A 21,943-nucleotide genomic window follows, 5' to 3' on the forward strand; every position below is an offset into this window, starting at 1 on the left:
TAAACAGATCTTCTACATTTATATTTTTAATCTGTTAAAAAATACTTTCCAATATTGCCTTGCCTTTTGAGCTCTTGCTACAGTCGCCTTTGCTACTGCTTTAAAAGAGAATTTACAGGTATTGATAAAGAACAAGACTGTTTTATTAAAAGCTTTACTCAACTTGAATGGAATCATTGTGGAGATTCTGTTAATGCACCCTGCTAAGTGCTTTGCCAGCCCAACTAAATGCTTAGAAGAGCTTGAACGTTAACATCTCTGTGTCTTTTGTTTTTTAATTTTTAGTTGTAGATGAACACAATACCTTTATTTTTATATGGTACTGAGGATTGAACGCAGTGCCTCACACGGGCTAGGCCAAGTGCTCTGCCGTGGAGCTACAACCCAAGCCCCTCTTTTATTCTTAAACACACAGAGGTGTCTCACGTTCATGAGGTTCTAAGAAGCGGCCATTTCAGAGTAAAGCCTGACTATAGTTCTGGGCCTCAGGAAGTAACACCTACTATCTGTAACTGGGCAAAGGAGGGATAAGAATTGAGATGGGAGACCCTGATCAGCCAGACTCAGGTTTCCACAGCTGTCAACTGGCCCTAAGCCAGGAAAAAGTAAGTACCAGCACATCAGAGGCCCACAGTTACAGGGAGAAACAACACACTGAAAGGCCCTGAAGATGGAGAGTGAGATTACGCAGCTGGGGCCTGGAGTTTCTAGAGGAGAAGGAAGACATGAAAAAGGAGGGTCCATTTCCATTTACAAGATTTCCAACAGGTTTTTTTTTCCCCCACAGTGATTATGCATTCAGCTCTCTACTAAAATGCTTTAAGAAACAAAATATTAGACACGAAACCCCAATTATTTTATCTATAGTACTCTGGCACATCATATTCCTTATAAAACAGTGACCACTGTTCCAAATCAAAGATTGAACACACTTCCCTTCTTACCTATATGATGTATTCCATATCTAGAGTGTCCTAAGAACTTTCTTTTCAAAGTCTTAGGAAAATGAGGGCAAAATTACTTGAAGCTCCCACAAAAGATTGAAATGTTCCCTAGTCTTTCACAAAATAGGTCCTATTACCCCACAAAAAGGTCTTGAGGCTAAAATATATGATTAAATCAATTAATACCTCAGAAGAAGAGATGATCCTGAGCATAATGGGTGATTAATCATGGAGAATTGTCCAAGAATTCCAGTGCCTACGGGACTGAAACTTGTTCCTTGTCATTCTAATGAAGAAGCAGGTACCTATTCTTAGAGTAAGGATGGTCCCCCAACAAAGTGTGAGAGCCTTTCAATTTTCAGTTCTAGGACTACACATCAAATGTGTTCCCAATGGAAACAATATTTTAGGTCAGACTCAAATCCAGCTTTTCTCCTCCTCTTGAAAATGAAGCAAACACTTGATGCAGGGGCTTCGTACAGAATAGAGTTTCATGAGATGCTCTCTGCTCTTCCCATGAAGTAGACAATGCTTCCACTCCTAAGAAAAGAGATTATATCAATCTCATCTAGTTGCAACTAGGGAAATCACAACCTAGATTACTACTATTCTGAACCTATGCACCTGTTTTTGGTTGGGAGCTGAGAGAATCTGCCTCCTATTGAGCCAATGTAATTTTGAGACCAGAGATTTAAAACAGACTCTGCCCACAGAAATAAAACCTATGGTGTGAAACTCATGGCACTTTCAAACTTTCTGCTTCCTAAATACATTTTACACAATTTTTCATTATTGCCTATGTCACATTGTTATGGTACATTCAACTGGTATAAGCTCACACACACACACAGTTTCTTTTGGCCAACGCTAAAAAAATTCTGATTTAAAGAATACTCGAGAGAGTCAAGTGTATACTGACTTATCACACCTAATTGGCTTCACAGTAAAATGAGTCTTTTGGCTCCATTCACCATAGATGACCCTATGATTCAGTCTTTCTTCAAGGGGGTCTCCCATGAAAATAAGAACATGGGCTGCATTGGGTGTGGCAAGGAGGAGGAAAACTAGTATAATTATATATGCCATTTTCAAAGCAGAAAGGAAAAAAATGAAAAAAACAAAACATTCTTTGTATCTTACTGAGTAAATTTATAGTATGCAAACAGAAGAAAATGTCTCAAGGGGTCCACTTAATGTATTCTACCTGTATCAACTTGAATAAACCTCAGCATATTATATTTCTTCAGTGAGGTATCTTTCCTCATACCTTGATATGTAACGGTGACATCAGTTGGAAGTGTTCTCGTGAGGTCCTTATATAGCAATCTGGCACAAAAAGGGAAGGACTGATCCCCCAGCTCCACTTTATAAGTAAATGACAGCAAGTTGCACAGGGAGTTTCTCTGCAAGGGCCCAGTCAGAAGGGCTGCGAAGTCACTCTAGTAAGGCGAGGAACAAAGCAAGTGTATGAGGATTGCTGATCCACAGGCAGTTGTGATGCCTCAAAGGTATCTACCAAAAGAGGGCCCATTCATTAAATTTCAGAAAAATAAATGAACAGAAAAATGCTTAAAAAAAAAAAAAAGACTAATGAAAGACATACATAAGATAAAGAAGCCAAGTACAGTTACTCCCAGCTACTCAGGAGGCTGAGGCAGAAATATCACTTAAGACCGACACACCTTTTGAGACCAGCCTGGGAAATGGCAAGTTGCCTGTCATTAAAAAAAAAAAAAAAAAAGTCACTGAGAGACTGTGGCAGCCTTGCAAGTGTGCAAGGCCCACAGGAAGCACTTTCTAAGTAAATGACCATGGCTGTGGGTGAAGAGGAGATACCATTTCTGCCAAGAATTTCACTGACATTACTGTATTTGGTTAAGACATTTCATGTCTACATTCACATATCAAGTTAAGTTTAACTGACAAGTGAGAGTTTCAGACTCATTCCAAATGCATAGGTGGGGGAAATGCAAAATTTAAAAGAGTCACCTATTCCCTATTTGCATCCATCTGTTTTTCACCTCAAACTTAGCTCAACTGCCATTCTTAGAAGATAGGCCAGAACTCGGGAAGATGGATTGCATTCCTCTATGGTATTATGCATCTATATTCAAGGCTCAGTCAGGTACTCTGCAAATTCTGGCTGAATTAAAAGTACAGCAATCATTTCCACTATCTTGTGTTAAAAGGTTTGAGAGTGCATCATCATCCAAGTTTTAAGAGAGTAAGAAAAAAGGGGTGAAAAATAGCTTGTACATTTTTTTTTCTTAAAATTTTTTAGTTATTGATGGAACTTTATTTTATTCATTTATTTATATGCAGTGCTGAGAATCGAAACCAGTGCCTCACATATGCTAGGCAAGCACTCTGCCACTGAGCTACAGCCCCAGTCCTAGCTTGTATATTTTTAAGTATCAGAAAGTTAATGAACAAACTTCTGGCTCGGAGTTAAGAAATATTTAAAATACAAAAGAGAACTTGTCCTTTTGTATTCCTTTTCAGTTTATCTCAGTCCATAAAATGAAGTATATAGGATCCTAGACAAATACCTGAAGTTGATCTGCCTGGTACTTCCTCCCAGAATAAGCGTTTAGGTATTCACACAGACTGAACAGGAACTGCTGAATATCAGTCTGTAAGTATTTTGCAGCAATTTTTTCTAAAGGAATGAATACTGGGATGGAATGATGATGGATTCGGAGTGGCTTCTGTATGACAAGGTCCACAAAATAGGAATCTAGTAGGTTCCCCTCAAAAGCAGTGCTGATACAGACACAGGCTCCACGGCTGGTCACTTTTCCACTGAGCCCTGAAGCAAACATAAGGCAATACCAATCAACAGATGCTGGCAAAGGTAGTACCTTATTCATATGAGCATACTGGTAGCTTGCACAAGCCTGGCATATGTGCCCAAATGCTTCTTGAATGAATAAATATCAGCAGCTCCTCCCCTTGATTCTGGCTCATATTAAGACTGAGTTGTAAAAATCATGGAAGAGTGGGAAGGATAAGACACCCTAGCCAGGTGTGAGGGTGCATGCCTATAATCCTGTCAACTGGGGAGACTAAGGCAGGAGAATCATGAATGTTCAAAGCCAGCCTGGGCAACTCAGTGCCCCAGGTTCAATCTCCGTTACCACAAAACAAAAGAAAAAAGACACACTAAATATCAAACTATTCAGGAAAATTTCTGGAAATTTTCTTTCTTTCTTTCTTTTTTTTTTTTTTTTTTGATGATACTAGGGAAAAAACCCAGGACCTTGAACATGCTAGGCAAGAGCTGTCTTACTGAGCTATATACCCACGTTACCTTTTCTTTTTTTCATGAGTGTCAAATAATTTGTGATAACCCCATTCTTCCCACAATCCTCTTGTATCATAAATGGGAGAATAAATCCCCATCTATGCTGAAACAGAGATATAAGGAATTCAAATTATCACGACCAACAGCACAAAGCAGGCCAACAGTAAAGAAAATTCAAGTATAGGGTCTGGCACATGATGACTTGCTAAAATGAATGGTCTCAATCTGTACAAAGAAACCAATCTTACAGGTAAACGTGCCTGTTAAACAACACGCCAGCTTTCTATGTGTGTGTATGATGCAAGAAGGGACTACAAAACAAATTCTCAGGAACTAGTCCAGGATTAAAACACATGTAGCACACTAATTCACTAGAGACAGGGACCCAGGATGAGTTCAGGCCAGGAAATATTATACCTGTAAAATGATATGCTTGCAGAATGGCTTTCATGGTTTCCTGGTTTCTTTCCAAAACATCTTGCTCACTGATCTCTGCTGTTTGGTCAGGTTCTACGTTGGCAGAAGATGCTTTATCCTGCAAGATATGCAGCATATCAAATTGGATAGTGAGGGGTATTACCACAAGGTCCCTGCCCTCACCTAACTGGATAAAAGCAAAATGCAGAGTATTTCCTATTATGTAAAGCATCAAGACTGTGGCCACTCAATTGATGCTGTGAATTCACAGAAGTAGAATCTGTGGGTCATGGTGTCCTAGAAGAGTAGAAACTACTAGCTAAGGAATAGTTAGAGTTTGGGTGGAAATGAAGAAGACTGGGGGCGGGGGGCAGCAGGAAGGGTGTGAGGAACATCTAGGATGAGAACTGGGTGGGCAAAACAGATGGCTGTGAAGAGGCTAAGCCAGGAAAGCTGTTCTGAGGCTGCAAGATTTCAAATGCAGGATTTCAAGACTTGCACTTCTAGCCACAGCCCAGCAGAAGGTATAAGGCAGAAATTCTCTCAGAGAACTATGCAAGCTGAATAAAATAGCAAATATAAATAAGCAAGCAAGGAAACTGAAAGATGGTCTGAAGGCATTAGGGTACAATCCAAACAGCCAGGATTGAGGAGTAAAGATAAATGCTATGAAGTTATCTGGCTCTCTCTGCAGCATTTCCTTTCACACAATTTGCTTATTTGTATCTCAAGGTACAAGGCCTGGACAGGAAGCTATAGGCTACATTTTACATTTCATGGCAGTTTCAGTATAGGGAGAACAAAGACTAGAAACCAGTGTCACCAAAGCAGCCTTTCTATGGGCCAAGAGTCCACAGAGAAGGGAGTCCTACATTCTGCATGTAATTTGCCCTCTTGGCACTTGCTAATTCCTGAACAGTGCACATGTGACTTGGAACTAAGAGACTACATGAAAAGAAGTTGCTAAGTAGAGATTTTTGATAGAACAGAGGTTGGAGTTTAAGGCCTGCCAAGGAAAAGGGGCTTTGGTAGATGTGTCCCCAAAACACTCTCAAACTTTCAATCGAGGGCCCTAGAAAAGGGCTACATCCTAAGAGGAAGGGCAAACGGAAACTAGACCTCAACTAGATCAAGGTGATCTATCCATAGGCTATCTGCCTGCCAGAAAAAAACTCAATCAAAATATTGCCAGGGATACTGGAAAGAGAGAAACAGATGACTGAAAATCATGAGGAAAAAGAAGATAACAGAAACAGATTCAAGGGATGCTGCTATCTGAGTTACCAGGTACAGCCAGTAAAATATGTTAAAAGATGGAGAACACATACCAAAGACTGGAATCTCTGACTGTGTGTGTGTATAAAATTTTAAAAATCTTACATATAAATCAGATAGTAATCTTAGAACAAAAAAATATAGTAACAGAAATAAGGAATTTAATAGAGGTAAAAGCCAACTAAATAGTAAGAAAAAGTGATAAAGGAAACGAAACAGATAAAAGTTCGTAACCTGATTAAAAGAAATGTGGAAAAAAAATGGATTAGAAAAATCAGTAAAGATATAGGTCACAGAAATAACAAAACCAACCAACCATACCATGGGAGTCCAAGAAGAAAAAGAAGAAAGAATGAGGTAAACACATTATTTGAAGAGATAGTAGCCAAATTTTCCAAAATGGATAAAAAATGTCAACTAATGAGTTAAATTCTACAAACATTAAGCAGAATAAAGAAAACAATGTCTAACATGATATAAAACTGCTGAAAATCAAATAAAATCATAAAGTCTGGGGGGGGGGAGACACATATTCAAAAAATAAGACTAATTGGACCTATAAACGATATATTTGAATTATTAATAAAAATAACTTCCAATCTATAACTCTATACTCTGCAAAAAAATGCTTAAAATTTTAAAATGCAATGAAATAAAGATGTTTTCAGACAAAAATAGAAAATGTACTGCCAGCAGATTTATACTAAAAACACCAAAAGGAGCTACTTGCATGAAAGAAAATAATCCCACATGGAACTATGAAAATGCAAGAAGTAACAGAGTACTGGAAGGGTTAGCTATGTGTATGACTCCAAAGGGATATGGACTATAGAAAACAAATTGCACAATGAAATCATAATAATATGATACACTGAGATGTGGGTGATTACATTAAAAGTTCGTACACTAAATACTCCAATTAAATGACACAAGACTGAGCCAGGTGTGGTAGTACATGCCTATAATCCCAACTACTTAGGAGACTGACCTGGGCAATTCAGTGAAATCCTGTCATAAAATAAATAAAAGAACTGAGGGTGTAGCTCAGAGGTAGAGTACACTAGGATTCAATCACCAATATTGAAGAAAAAAAAGGACCGAGACAGGCTAAATTAAAAATATTTAACTATATGCTACTCATAAGAGGAATACTTTAAATATAAGGGTATTGAAAGACTGAACAGGAAGAAATGTTTAAGATGCAAACCCTAACCAAAAAGTTGTTAGTCTGTGGGTGTGGTTCAGTGGTAAAGGGCTTGCCTAGCACAAGGCCCTGAGTTCTATCCTCAGCCCTGGAAAAAAAGAAGTTTTACTAACATTTTACAAAGATCTAAAGACAAGATATTTCACAAAAAAAATGATAAGCAACATTTCATAATAAAAGGTTAACTCAACCAGGAAGATATAATAATCCTAAATTTGTATCTAATACAGAAAAAGATAAAGAAGATCCATAATAACAGGGGAAGATTTTAACAAATCTAATCTCAGTAAACTGATAAAATAAGTAAATCAGTAAGGATATAAGACATTTAATGTTCAACTTCTCTAGCAACTACAGAAATGCAATTAAAACTACACTGAAATTTCATCTCACTCCAGTCAGAATGACAATTATCAAGAATACAAGTTAACTGGGCCGGGACTGTGGTTCAGCAGCAGAGTGCTGGCCTAGCACGTACGAGGCCCTGGGTTTGATCCTCAGCACCACATAAAAATAAATAAATAAAGGTACTGTGTCCAACTACCACTAAAAAACAAATAAATTTAAAAAAAAAAAGAATACAAGTTAACAATAAAAGTTGGCGAGGACATGGGGGAAAAGGCACATCCATATATTGCTGGCGGGACTGCAAATTGGCCCAACCACTCTGGAAAGCAATATGGAGATTCCTCAGAAAACTTGGAATGGAACTACCATTGACCCAGTTATCCTCTTCTTCAGTATGTACCAGGGACTTACAATTAGCATAGTACAGTGACACAGCCACATCAGTTCCATAACAACTCAATTCACAATAGCTAAGGTATGGAACCAACCTAGGTGCCTTTCAACAAATGAATGGATATAAAGAAAATGTGGTATATATCACAATGGAATATTACTCAGCTGTAAAAAAAAGAATGACTTTATAACTTTTGCTAATAAATGGATGGATCTGGAGACTATCATGCTAAGTGAAATAAGCCAATACCAAAAAACCAAAGGCAAAAAATTTTCTCTGATATGTGGATGCTTAGGCACAATAAGGGGGAGAGGGAACAAGAGAAGTTCATTGAAGGGGGGATGAGAATAGGAAAGACAGTAGAATGAATCAGACATAACTTTCCTATGTTCATACATGAATATACCACAGTAAAACTCCATATCATGTACAACCATAAGAATGGAATCCTAAGTAGAATAAATTATACTCCATGAATGTACAATATGCACTCTACAATCATATACATCTAAAAAAACAAAAATAAATAAATAAATTTTAAAAGTAAAACAAATTTAAACATGATGAACACATTTGATACATATAGAATATAGTATAAAACAAATGCAAAAATCATATTCAATATACATGAAGTATTTATCAAAACTGACCATGTGATGGGTCATATTCTCTCACCATAATAGAATTAAGCTGTAAATCGGAACTAAAACAAATAACTAACAAATACCCAAAGTTCTGGAAATTAAGCAATACACTTCTAAAACCCACAGGCCAAAGAAGATATCACAATGGAAAATTAAATGCCTTAAGTTGAAATGATAATGAAAATAAGAAAACTTGTGGGATGAGTTAAGGCCGTGTTTAACAGGAAACTTATGACCTTAAATACAAATGAAAGAAGACAGTAAGTATGCTCCCAAGAAGCTAAAATAAAGTAACTTAAATCCAGAGCAATTAGAGCGAAAATAGAGAAGAGAGAAAGATGACAAAGCAGAAAGTTGATTCCCGAAAAGGTACAAAAGTGATTAAACATAACAGAGCTAAGGGGGAAGAGAGTGAAATGAGACCAAATTACTAATATCAGAACAAAAAATTAGATTGTTTTACTTGTTAAAAAAGAAAAAGTTTCAGGGGCTGGAGTTGTGGCTCAGTGGTAGTGCACTTGCCTGGCATTGTATGAGGCCCTGGCTTCTATCCTCAGCATGGCATATAAATATATACATACACACATAAAATGAAAGATCCATTTACAACTAAAAAAATATTTTAAAAAGTTTCACACATGAGAATTTAAATGAATGAAAAAATTCTTTGAAAAACACAACTTACCAAAAGTGACCTAAGAAGAAATAGGAAATAGATTATAAATAAATTAATAGATTTACGCTGATCAATTAAATTGAATCAGAAATTAAAAGTCTTGTGGCTCAGTGGTAGTGTGTAGTGTGCTTGCCTAACATGTGCAAGGGCCTGGGTTCGATCCTCAGCACCACATAAAAATAAATAAATAAATAAAATAAAGGAATTGTGTCCAACTACAATTAAAAAAAGAAAAAGAAATTAAAAGCCTTCTCACAGAAAAGGCCCACCAGGGAATTTTTTACAAAATTTTAAGGGAAAATAACACCAATTTTATATAAACTCTTTCGGAGAATAGAAAAAGAAGAAAAATGTTTCAACCTGCTCTGTGACACCAGTCCCAGAAAAAATGGTTAAAAAAATAAGGGCAATCTCTCTCATGAATTTAGATGTAGAAGTCCTATTAGCAAATAGGACTTTTTAAAAATATATAACTTAGAATTATATAAAAAGGATAATACATCAAACCAGTAAGGTTTATTCCAAGAAAGTACAGGTGATTCTCAAACATCAATTAGTGTATTTCACACATTAATAAAGGACAAAGCTGAGGTTGTGGCTCAGTGGCAGAGCGCTTGCCTAGCATGTGTGAGGCACTGGGTTCAATCCTCAGCAGCACCACATAAAAATAAATAAATAAATAGAAGTATCCTGTCCATCTACAACAAAAAATATTTTTTAAAAAAGGACAAATTCATAGGACCACCTTAATATATACAGTAGAAAAAACTCATGAAATTAAATACTTGATCATGATTAAAACAGCAAATTAGAAATACAGAATATTTATTTAATTTGATAAAAGGTACAGATTTAAAGCAAAAAGATTGACCCTATGACTCTATTCAACATAGCAGAGATTGTAGCCAGTGGATTAGGCAAGAAAAACAAAAGTTCCAAGGATTAGAAAGGAAAAATAAAACTAAGTGTTTGCATATGACATAATTCCAAATGTAGAAATTCTCCAAACTAGAAAGAAAAACTATTAGAATATGTGGATTTAGCAAAGTTGCCATATATAAGATCAGATGTATTTCTATATAATACAACTAGGAATAAAACTTCTAAAAGATAATATCATGTATCAGGGTCATCAAAACTGTATTTTATGGGTGAAACCCAGCCAGGTGCTTGATTTATAAATAAAGTTTCACTGGCTAACACCGCACTCATTTTTCATATTGTCTTTCATGCTACAACAGCAGAGCTAAGCAACTGCCATAGAGATCATATGGCTCACAAAACCTAAAATACCTGGCCCTACACAGGAAAATTCTGCTGATCCCTGCAAATACATAAGGTTTAAAACCTCTACACATAAAACTATACATTAGTGAGAAAAGTCAACTAAAATTAAATGGAAAGATATACCATGTACACTGACTGGAAGATGAAGTACTGTAAAGAGGCAAGTTCTCCCCAAATTGATCTATAGATTCAGTATCATTACAATAAAAATGAAGAGGTTCATTTTTGAAAGTGACAATCAATTCTCAAATTTATGGAGAATCCCAGGAGTCAAGAAGAGACAAGATAATTCTCAAGAGAACATGTACTAGGGTATCAACACTTATAGCAAATAAACCTCTGGCTGTGGCAATGATGAACAAATAGAATATAACAGGCCATGAGAAGTCTTTTCATTTTTCTTCTCTTTTTTTTTTTTTTTTTGCCTTACTGCCAGGTTTCTGTTAGAGACTATAAAGGCTCAGGGGTTGCTCCAGTTAAATTGGGCTAATTGGGCTGTGCAAAATAACCACACAAGAGACACAAATACCTTTTTCTTTGGGGTCGCTGTGATGGCTCCTCTGACCTTAAGGGTCTGCAAGAAGAGAGAAAGTGAGAGCATGCGCTGACCCCTTTTATTGAGGAGAAGCTATTCAAATGAGGCAAGGGGTCAGATTTCAGGGGGCTGAATCTATCTTCATGATGTCCACTGTTAGCAGGTTGACTGACACCTGGGTAGGCCATACCCAAGGGCACAGTAAGAGAAGGGGACACACACAAGGCATTTCCATGGAAGATTCTATCCTAAACAGGGCAGGGGTTATATTACAAAGGAACAGATGAGAACAGCTTCACCCATGGTCTGTAGCAAGACACACCCATGCACAAGACACACCAACCCTCGAACCCAAGAAGGGTGGGGAAAGCTCTGTCACATTTCTGAGACTGAGTGCCTCAGCACCCAGCTGGGGAGTGTGAACCAGTCACGTGCAAGGTTGGTCTCCCACACATTACAATTCTTATTACATGTATACAGCACAATTTTTCATATCTCTGGTTGTATATAAAGTATGTTGACACCAATTTGTGTCTTCATATTATGTACTTTGGATAATGATGTCTATCACATTCCACCATCCTTGCTAATCCCCTATCTCCTCCCTTTTCCTCCCACCCCTCTGCCCTATCTAGAGTTCATCTATTCCTCTCATGCTCCCCCACTTCCCTACCCTACTGTAAGAAGTTTTTTCAAGAAGTGTTGGATAAACTGGATATCCATATGGGAGGGAAAAAAAAAACAAGAAAAGCAGCAGGACTTCTACCACACAATGCACACAGAAATTTACTCTATGTAGACTGTAATTCTAAAGCAAAAGAGGATATAATAAAGCTTAAAATAAAGAATATAGGGCTGGGGATGTGGCTCAAGCGGTAGCGCGCTTGCCTGGCATGCACTCGGCCCAGATTCAATCCTCAACACCACATACAAACAAAGATGTTGTGTCCGCCGAGAACTAAAAAAATATATATATTAAAAAAAAAAATCTCTCTCTTTAAAAATAAATAAATAAAGAATATAACACAGAATATCATCTTGATCATAAGCTAGAAAAAAATTAAACAGTACACAAAGAGCACAAAACATAATTTCTGAACTGAATGTCATTAAACAGAGAATGTATTTTCATCCCGAGACACCATGACAAGAGTAAAAAGGCAAGCCACAGTGCAAGGGAAAATTCTAACATATATACTCAAAGAAGAACTCATATCCAAAATATGTAAAGACTTCTATATTTAATAACAAATAAAAATGTACATAAGCCTGAAAAAGCACACTTCACAATGGAAGATTTTTAGTGTTTAATTGTACCTTAGTATACAAAGGGGACTGGTTCTATGACCCCCTGTGGATACCCAAATCTACGATGCTTAAGTCCCTTCATAAAATGTCATAGTATATGCATATAATGTACAAACTTCCTGCCATGCTTTAAATCACCTCTAGATTATTTATAATACTTAATATGACAAATATGTAACATTACAAAACAGTTATTATACTGTATCATTTAGAGAATACCATAATGGCAAGAAAAGTCTGACTGGGCACAGTGGCATATGCTGTAATCCCAGTGACTTGGAAGGCTGAAGCAGGAGGTTCACAGTTTGAGGCCACCCTCAACAACTCAGTAACTTAGAGAGATCCTGTCACAAAATAAAAAATAAAAATGGCTGGGAACATAGCTCAGTGGTATGGTTCAATCCCTACCACCCTCCACCAAAAAAAAAAAAAAAAAAATGTGTGGACATGTTCAGTACGGATGCAATTTTTTTTCTTGAACATTTGTGATCCATCATGGCTGGGTGAATCCACGAATGTGGAACACATGGATACAGAGGATCATAAGTGATCATAAATCATAAGTGATCAGGCAAATACAAATTAAATCCACAATGAGATACTCCCACCAGAATGACAGATTTTAAAACTGATAAAACCTATGGTAAAGATACAAAGCAACAGAAATCTTGTAACACACTCAGAAATGTGAAACTGGCACAAGCGCTTTCAAATACTGGCAGAATACATGCCCTATGTCTCAGCAATTCTACGAGGTGTCACCTAACAGAAAAGTGTGTATTTTTATACTAAAGGAAAGGAATGAGAATGTTCATGGCAACAATATTATCATCCCAAAATGAAGCAACCCAAATGACCCATTCGGTATCAACAGAATAGGTGAACTGTCCTATATTCATAAAACAGGATTATTATATGGCAATAAAAAGAATTACCACTCATGCAAACAGAATAGATGAATCTCACAGACACAACATTTAGTAAAAGAAGTCAGACACAAAAGAGTTGATACTTTTTATAGAGTTCAAAAACAGGTAAAACCGGATATCGGTGACAGGAATCAGAATAGTGGCTACTTCAAAGAAAGATTCGGAAGAGGCAAAAGGGAGAATTCTGGGGTACTGACAAAGTTCTACACTTTTGAGCTGTGTGGTAGATAACTGGTTGTGTTCACTCTGTAAAATATTCATTCTACTTGTGCACTTTGTGTAGTTTATTTTAATAAAAAAAACAAAGGAGAGAAGGGAGTTAAGAAGAAAAATGCAAAGGGAGTTAAGGAAAGGGGAGGGGAGAGAGGGAAAGAGAAATGGCAAGAAAAAGATGAAAGCCATGTCATCCCAGGGGCATACTGATGGTACCTGGGCAAGGAACAGTTTGGTGTTTTGTGACATATACAGGATTAGAAAAGTAGAAGTCCTAGAAGAGACCCCAGCTAGCAGATACTACAGTAATCCTAGTGTCCAATTCTAGATAAAATTTTACTACATATATGGAAAATACTTGAGCTATGGCAATGAAGGGAGTAAATATAAAGATACATAAAGGAAAAATTGACAGGTCTTGCCGACTGGATCTTGGCTACAAAATAAATTGACAAGAGGGAAGAGTTGATGTTTCCTGTGAGGTTTTGAGTGTGAGTGACAGAAAGATGGCACTACTGACAGAAATACAAATGACTCAAGTCTGCCGAGATTGGGGTAAGAGGCTTAGATGTCTGTAAGGGCAGGCTGGGGGAATGGTATAAAGAATGTGCCGGGCCCATCATAATTACCTGACAACTGTAGTTGATAATCAGCTGTAACTAAAGATCTGACCATTTGAAGCATTAAAGACTGAAAACAATATGGTGAGATCACAATAAAACATAATATACAAATTTGTCAATACTTGGATTACTACTATTCTTTATACCCTAAAAAGTCTGCCAACATTACCCTTCTATTCACTCTGGCTTGCCGTTGCTTCACTTCAGCTCTTAGTTTATCTCGAATGTGCCTCAGTTGGTGAATCTTGGTTTCAAGAGCACTTTCCTCTGGTTGAGCTCTCTGCAGTTCTTCAGATTCTTTATGGGATTTGTTCGCCTGAGCCTCTAATCTTTCCAAGTGGGCTAAAACACCTAAGGAAAGTAAAAAGGGAATTTCACAAGACAAGGTCTTCTATTTCCACCAACAGCAAGCACTTCAAGAAGGAACAGAGGGTGTCTCTCTTTTCCAGAACTTTGTGGCCAGATGAATTGTTAGAGGATCTGACAACTAAAATCAAAGATCAACCTTTTGGGTTAGACACTGATATAAAAATAGTTCCTTACCAGGTCACTATTCAAAGAGAACAAGAGAGAGAATCTGATTTATCTATTTCATGTTTTCTAGCCAGCAGTATGTTATCTAGGTCTACATAATATCACAAAAGCACATCTCTTTGTGGAAAAGGATGCTTCAACAGTTTTACCAGTCTAGATGAAATCTCCCTTACACAAAAACTATAATTTTTAACTACCATACTTCATTTAATTAGGTTTCTGAAGTAGATCCAACATCTGTGTTGTAGGGTTCATAAGCATATACACACATGAGAATCGTTGAGGGAGAAAGTCCAAAAACTTATCTCATTCATCTATCCAACAAAGACTAGACATCTTCCTAGGCTTCATGGTACATGCCTATAATTCCAGCTACTTGGAAGGGTGAGGTAGGAGGTTCGCAAGTTCAAGGCTAACCTCAGCAATTTATCAAGACTCGGTCTCAAAATAAAAAGGTGTGGGGATGTAGCTCAATGGTAGAGCACTTGCCTGGCATCTCAAGGACCTGAATTTGGTCCCCAAAACCAAAACAAAACAAAACAAAAAAACAACTAGACATCTAGACTCCCTGATTCTCTTATGGTTGGTATATATATCCCACTGAAAAGAAAAACTAGCATGAGATACAAATAAAAATACAATACACAGAATAGCCATATTTCATTTGTATTTCTTACCATTACTTATTGACTCCTATCTCCTCGTTTTCTCAGGAGCCTCAAATTATATTATCCCTTTTCTCTGCTGTATCTATTTCCTCTCAATTGACTCCTTCCACAGATCTCATTCCATAAGCAAAAAGGTGGTAAAATTACCAAGCAGAGGGCCCAAACCAGTATGGGTAACAGCTAAATGTTTAATTATTATTTGGGAAAGACAATAAAGAAATTATAGAATTACCTTTTGACTGGTCTAGGTGATGATCCAAAACTTCCATATCATCACTTATTATTTTTTTAGCGGAATGCATTACAATTCTTTTTACACATATGGAGCACAATTTTTCATATCTCTGGTTGTATACAAAGTATATTCACACCAATTCATGTCTTCATACATGTACTTTGGATAATAATGATCATCACATTCCACCATCATTTCTAACTCCATACCCCCTCTCTTCCCCTCCAACCCCTCTCCCTAAATCACTATGATTCAGCCTCCTTATATCAAAGAAAACATTTGGCATTTGGTTATTTGGGATTGGCTAACTTCACTTAGCATTATCTTCTCTAACTCCATCCATTTACCTGCAAATGGCATGGTTTTATTCTCTTTTTATTGCTGAGTAATATTCCATTGTGTATATATGCCAGTTTATCATCACTTATTTTGAAAGAAACAAAATTAGGCCTAGACTAGAGACTTCTAATTATAGCATGTGTCACCAAACTTATTTTTAGTTTTGAAGTAACAATTAATCTTAACCCAAAGACTGTTTATTATCTAAAGTCTCAGCATAAGCTTTCTGAGTATGGCTTTCAGTCATCTATGATAGTAAGGACTCAGAGGAAAACAAGGATACTAAATTCACCTGACTTTCTCAGAAACTGAATACTCCTTAAGAGTCACTCTTGAAGTTCTAAAAAATAGCACAGAACTAGAAAAGCACAATAACAAGAATTGCTCACAAATACTACTGGGTATTATAGAGGACAGTTAAAGCAACCTCACTTCTGGACAGAAACAGAGAGGCAAATTTCAGTATCCAAAAGACTAAGCACTCATGTATTAAAGTTCATTGTTTCATAATGGCAATCAACTCCAAAATAAAGTATTTGTTGAACATTGCTTACATATTAAGACATTTGTGCTAGATGCTTTACTTATATAGCATGTAAAAAAGTATGTATATAACATCCACAACCAACACAACAATGCTACTATTCATCTCCATGTTCCAGATGAAGAAATTGAGGCAGAAAACTATACAGTTACTCACTCAAGGCCACAAACTCTATAAAAGCAGAACCAGACATCAAATACAGGTCTAAGCAATATCCATTCACTGCCCCACACTGATTTCCCCTCAGAAGTAATGCATTAAAAACAAAACAAAACCAATCTGGAAAGAGATCTCACTGGCTACAGCTGCGACTCTGTATGTAAACACTGGTATATCATCAACGCAACCTATCAGTTTCAAAAGGAGGCGCCTAGAAACACCAAGTAATTCTTTTTCCTGTTCTTGGCTGCTGTTCTTTGGAGTCTTCGACGTTAGCTGCTTTCACCATTCTAACCCTAAGCAGGACTGCACACATCAGTTACAGGAAGGAAAAGGCTTTCAGCGTGCGGGTTACCTGAGGCAGCAGCACTAAGGGGACAAAAGCGAATTTTAAATACCTCCTGTGGACACACCGTCTTGACATAAAGTGTGTGCGCGCTCCATCTCCTCCTCAAATTCCTGTTTTCCTTTGAAGTTTTCCAGTCAAGTCTAATGAAGTCCTTAACGATAGAAGAAAAACAGCAATAAAGTCAGACCCCTGCCCATTTGGACTCGCCCTCTGGGCTCCGAGAAAACCCACTAGTCCCCGCAGAACTCACCTCCCCGCCCCCAGGGCGCAGCCCCGCAGGCCCAGTTTTTTAAAGCCCACACCCTAGTTACCTGCAAGGGGGTCCATAGGCCTTCCATTCACCTTCCTCTCTTCCACACCAAAGTCTGGGAAGAGAATTCCCGCCGTCCCGCCTTCAAACACCAGCGTCAGTCCCAGCGTGCTTTGCGCTCCTTCCGTACAAAAACATGGCAGCGCTCAGGGCCCCTCCCTGATCCCAGGATGCACCGGGGAACAGGCCTGGCCGCTCAGGTTGTTAGGAAGATGGCGTCCTCTGGGGCGGAGCCGCAGATCCTGGTACAATACTTGGTGCTTCGAAAAGATCTATCGCAGGCTCCGTTCTCCTGGCCAGCGGGCGCACTGGTAGCGCAGGCTTGCCATGCAGCTACCGCAGCATTACACCTTCACCGCGACCACCCGCACACCACGGCTTACCTTCGCGAGCTGGGGCGCATGCGTAAAGTAGTTCTCGAGGTGAGGCACCCAGGCCAAGGGAGGGACTTTGAGGACGCCGAGACCGGAAGTGGGTGTGGTCTTGAGGCCTAACTGTGGGGTGGGTGTGGTCTGAGTGCGGAGGAATTTCTAAGTTTTAGACTTTGGAAAAGGTTTTGGGACTTGGGTTGTTACACGAGGAGCTCTCCCTTGCACCTTCACATCCTCTGGTTTGTGAAGAGTGGACATCGCGCTCGTTAGTAAGAACGGGTCCGCACCCTTCTGGTCTCACCGGAAATTGGTGGGGCTTGCGGAAACGCCTCCAAGGGCGGAGAATGGCGGAGCGAGTCCTTTCCTGCCAACTTGTGCATTCGCCTTTCTGCGTCCGCACTGGCCAGCCTTGTGTAGCTGTCCTCAGATGTAATGCCGCCTAGGTAAACCAACTCAGAAGGGATGTGGACACAAAATTTCCTTTTCGCTTTGGATACAGAAGTAAAGTGAAGTGTGCATTTACCTAGGTGTGACACCACACTATTTGTAAATAGATGTTTGAATAGCATCAGTTGAGCCTAGCATCGGAAATACCAGACACCGAGGGTGTAAATTAGCACACCTTGAAAAACTGCGGTAAGGTCTAGACGGCCAAACAGCTCTTAATTACCCTTTGAGTCGCAGTTCTGCTGGAAGTCCTGTATCTCTTAAAAAAAAAAAATCAGGTGCAACCAAATAGCTTTGAGCAGGTTTTTTTTTTTTTTTTTTTTTTTTTTTTTTTTTTTTTTAGGATTATACATTCCCTGATTTATTCAATAGTTTTTAGTACCTTATTGTGGGCTAATTAAGATGCTGACAGAGATGTAAACAGGAATACATGAAGCGTTTTTCTTGTCTTCTAGAAGTCATTCTATGATCTTCAAGTCACTTCCTCTTCTCCCAAACCAGTTTTACCCAGAATTTTCACTCTCAGTTAATGACCACTTCATCTATCTTTCAAGTATTCGGTTCAAAACCTTGAAATTACCAATGTTGACACATTTTTCTCCCATGCCTTATATCCGACTACTCAGAAATCATGTTTCTTCTAATTTCAGATTATAATAGAATCTGACAATTTCTTATCATCTCTGCTATAGTTTGAGCTTCCTTAAATGTCCCCTAACGGCCTCTGAATTAAAGGTTTGGTCCTGTTTTGTGTACTGGGAGGTAGTAGAAACTTTAAGGGATAGGATCTCATGGGAGCCTTTTAATCATGGGGATGTGCCCTTAAAGGGGATACTGAGACCCTGACACCTCCTCTTCCTAATTTTTACTTCCTGATCACCATGAGGTGAGCAGCTTTCCCTGCTACATTCTCCTCACCATAAGCAATAGGGTAAATTGGCCATGGACTGAAACTTCCAAAACTATAAGCCAAAGTAAATCTTTCCTCTTTTTAAGGTGATTATCTCAGTTATTTTGTGACAGTATAATCTACTCTAATACTCTAGTCCACAATTCCTTCATTTTCTCCCTTTGCTATCAATGCAGTCTCCTTTCTGACCCTTTTAACTTCATTTGTCTCTTTATACATAATTTCCAACGTGGCATTATTTCAGCTTTGTGGCCTTTGTATTTGTTCTTCTCTTGGTCCAGAATGTTATTCCCCTAGATATTCTTATAGCTTTGAGCAGAGATTTTCAAAGGAGCACTTTGTACTGGTGAAAAATGTAGAAATAATAAATTTCTAGTGCTAGACTTGGTTAATTTGTGCCCTTATAAAGTATTATTATATAAATAGCTGAAATCATGTTTGAAGTGTATTTAATGGCATATGAGTGCAATTGATATGAAGCTAGTTGAGCTATATTATATACACAGAATGATTTTAATTTTGAAAGGAAGTGCATCTAAATATTTACTAGATGGTGGGATTTTGGTTATTTCCTTATATTTCTCTATATTTTTAAATTTTCTACATCAATATCTTGTAATGAGAAAAAAAAGTGCTTAAAAAAAAAAAAAGAACAGAACCCTGGAGTGGAGGGGTGGGATAGTTTCCTTCATGGATGGCTGACAAAGACAGTATCTTTCAAGAAAAAAGAGAGAGAGAGAGAGAGAGGGAAATAGGCTGTTAGGTAGTGAAGCAGCAAGCAGTAGTCTTTATGAAAATGTCTTGGAACTCTTGAGTACTCAGAAAAGAAGCAGACAGATTCTTTTCGTTTAGATTCTTTTTTATACAAAGACGGCTTCCAGAAATCTGGTTCAAGACTCCCATTCCTCAGACAAGACATCTGAAACCCAAAGGAAACTAATAGACATCTATTTGATGATTCCAAAGTTATTAGCCATGAATAAAGAAATGGACTTAGGAGTCATTTCTGATTAAATTGTAGTGCTCCCGTTGCTTTAAGGACCAATGAAATATAAGCCAGTGTCAAGATTAAGTATATTTATTGGTGTTTATTATGTGCCAGTCACAGGTCTAAGCCTAATTTCACTGAATTCTCATTATCGCTAGGAAGCATTATCATCTCTTTTTCACAAAGGAGAAACAGAGGCCCTGCTGAGTCACATAACTTATTCAAGTTCACACAACCAATAGTTGGTAAAGCAAGAATTTGAAGTCCAGCAGTCTGATTCCAGAGACTTACCTATTATACTATGCTGCTGCCCAGAGCCACAAGGTGGGGAGGGGGAGGTGGCATTAGTGCCTCTAGCATGGCTTTACCTGAAGGACTTAGCCAGATGAGTGACAATCCTAGCATTCACTAACTTGATAAAAGAAGCCTCCAGTTATCTTAGTGACGTCTGCCTTCATAGGCAAAAAAATGTATCTTATGCATAATTACACACTAATTTTCTGAGTTATAGTTTTAATACTTCCTGCAATGGGATTCAGCATGGGATTTTTGAAGTGGGTGATAGGGATGACCCAGAAATAATTTTAGAAAGGTGTTAGAGAATAGTTTATTTTCCCTTTCATTAAAAAAAAAAGTGGGAGCTTTCCCAGCAGAAGGAAAATTTCTAGGCTTTGGGCCTGGTGGGATTGGAGAAGAAAGGTGTATGTAATTTTAGAAATCCTTCCAGTAATTAGCTCTTAAAGTCCTAGCTGGCCAAAGAATTAGAGATGGCTGTTGTGAATACCAATTGTAGGGGAGCTAGAAAATGTATGGGGCATACTTAAAACATCTCAAGAGGAAAGAGAAAAATCTCCATTTTGTTAATAGGACTATTAGGTTTCTCCCTGCCTCTCACCTCCCCAGCCACTTATCGAAGTCCTGCAGAGAGTGAATGGCAATCCAGAGAATGAAACTCTTGCTCCAGTTTTAGTTAAGAGAAATACACACACACCCTTGTATTTGTGGGCTTTTGACATTTTCTAAATGAGCTGCTCAATCTGTGCTATGTGTTCTGTTCTTTGTAGGCTCCAGATGAGACCACCCTAAAGGAGCTGGCTGAGACCCTGCAACAGAAGAACATTGACCACATGCTGTGGCTTGAGCAGCCAGAGAATATTGCCACTTGCATTGCACTCCGACCATACCCCAAAGAAGAAGTGAACCAGTATTTGAAAAAGTTCCGATTGTTCAAATGACTGCTGCTTTGATATGGTTGAATATCAACTGGGCCAGAAATAGAATTCCATTCATCCCTGAGCATCATGTACTCCTTTTACTCTCAGCTTACTCTTCAGTTGTGGTTTCTTGAGAATCCCACACATGTTCGAATAATAACATGTAATAATAATAAGTACTTCCTCCTATTATTAGCAAATAAGGAAAGTAGGTGAACAGCAATATTACCTATGGGCCATTGTCCAAATAGATTTAGTTTGACTCTGGTATAAGGAATTGAGGAAACTCACTCACTTTTTTGTTATGAATAATGGAGTTCCCCCCACCCCGCCCCTTACAGTAGGGGATTGAATCCAATGGCACTCTTAACACTGAGCTTTTTAAATTTTGAGACAGTGTCTCACTAAATTTCCCAGGCTGATCTCCAACTTGCAATCCTCTTGCCTCAGCTTCCAAGTAGCTGGGATTACTGTTGTATACTCTTGCATCTGACTTTGAGTTCTTCTAATTACCCAGATTTAAAACTTTACCTTTGAATTCTTTATTTCTTATTCCTATCTATATTTATATTTTTAAGACAACATCAACTTTAAGAAGAGGCATTGTTTTATGTATTGTTAAGAAATGCTACCAATGGGGCACAGTGGTACATGCTTGTAATCCCAGCAGTTTGGGAGGTTGAGGCAGGTTGTAAGTTTTAGGCCAGCCTCAGGAACTTAACAAGATCTTGTCTCAAAATTTAAAAGATTTTAAAAAGGCTGGGGATGTAGCTC

The 21,943-nt window shown here is 38.1% G+C and overlaps 2 protein-coding genes across 2 annotated transcripts; one reads left to right on the forward strand and one right to left on the reverse strand.

Annotated features, from left to right (window-relative positions):
- Positions 1-1,347: 1,347 nt before the first annotated feature.
- Positions 1,348-17,381, reverse strand: CENPO (centromere protein O). The gene is made up of 7 exons (XM_081264109.1): positions 17,241-17,381; positions 16,979-17,080; positions 14,283-14,452; positions 4,666-4,783; positions 3,494-3,753; positions 2,212-2,383; positions 1,348-1,484 (listed from the first exon to the last, which is right to left on the reverse strand). The coding sequence occupies exons 2-7, from the start codon at positions 17,022-17,024 to the stop codon at positions 1,351-1,353; spliced, it is 900 nt and encodes a 299-aa protein (XP_081120235.1). The 5' UTR covers positions 17,025-17,080; positions 17,241-17,381; the 3' UTR covers positions 1,348-1,350.
- Positions 17,257-21,252, forward strand: PTRHD1 (peptidyl-tRNA hydrolase domain containing 1). The gene is made up of 2 exons (XM_081264117.1): positions 17,257-17,661; positions 21,020-21,252. Exons 1-2 carry the CDS (start codon positions 17,410-17,412, stop codon positions 21,188-21,190), a joined length of 423 nt encoding a protein of 140 aa, XP_081120243.1. The 5' UTR covers positions 17,257-17,409; the 3' UTR covers positions 21,191-21,252.
- The last annotated feature ends 691 nt before the right edge of the window (positions 21,253-21,943 follow it).

The sequence above is a fragment of the Spermophilus citellus genome (genome assembly GCF_964194105.1).
Source record: "Spermophilus citellus genome assembly, chromosome: 13".
Taxonomy (NCBI): Eukaryota; Metazoa; Chordata; class Mammalia; order Rodentia; family Sciuridae; genus Spermophilus; species Spermophilus citellus.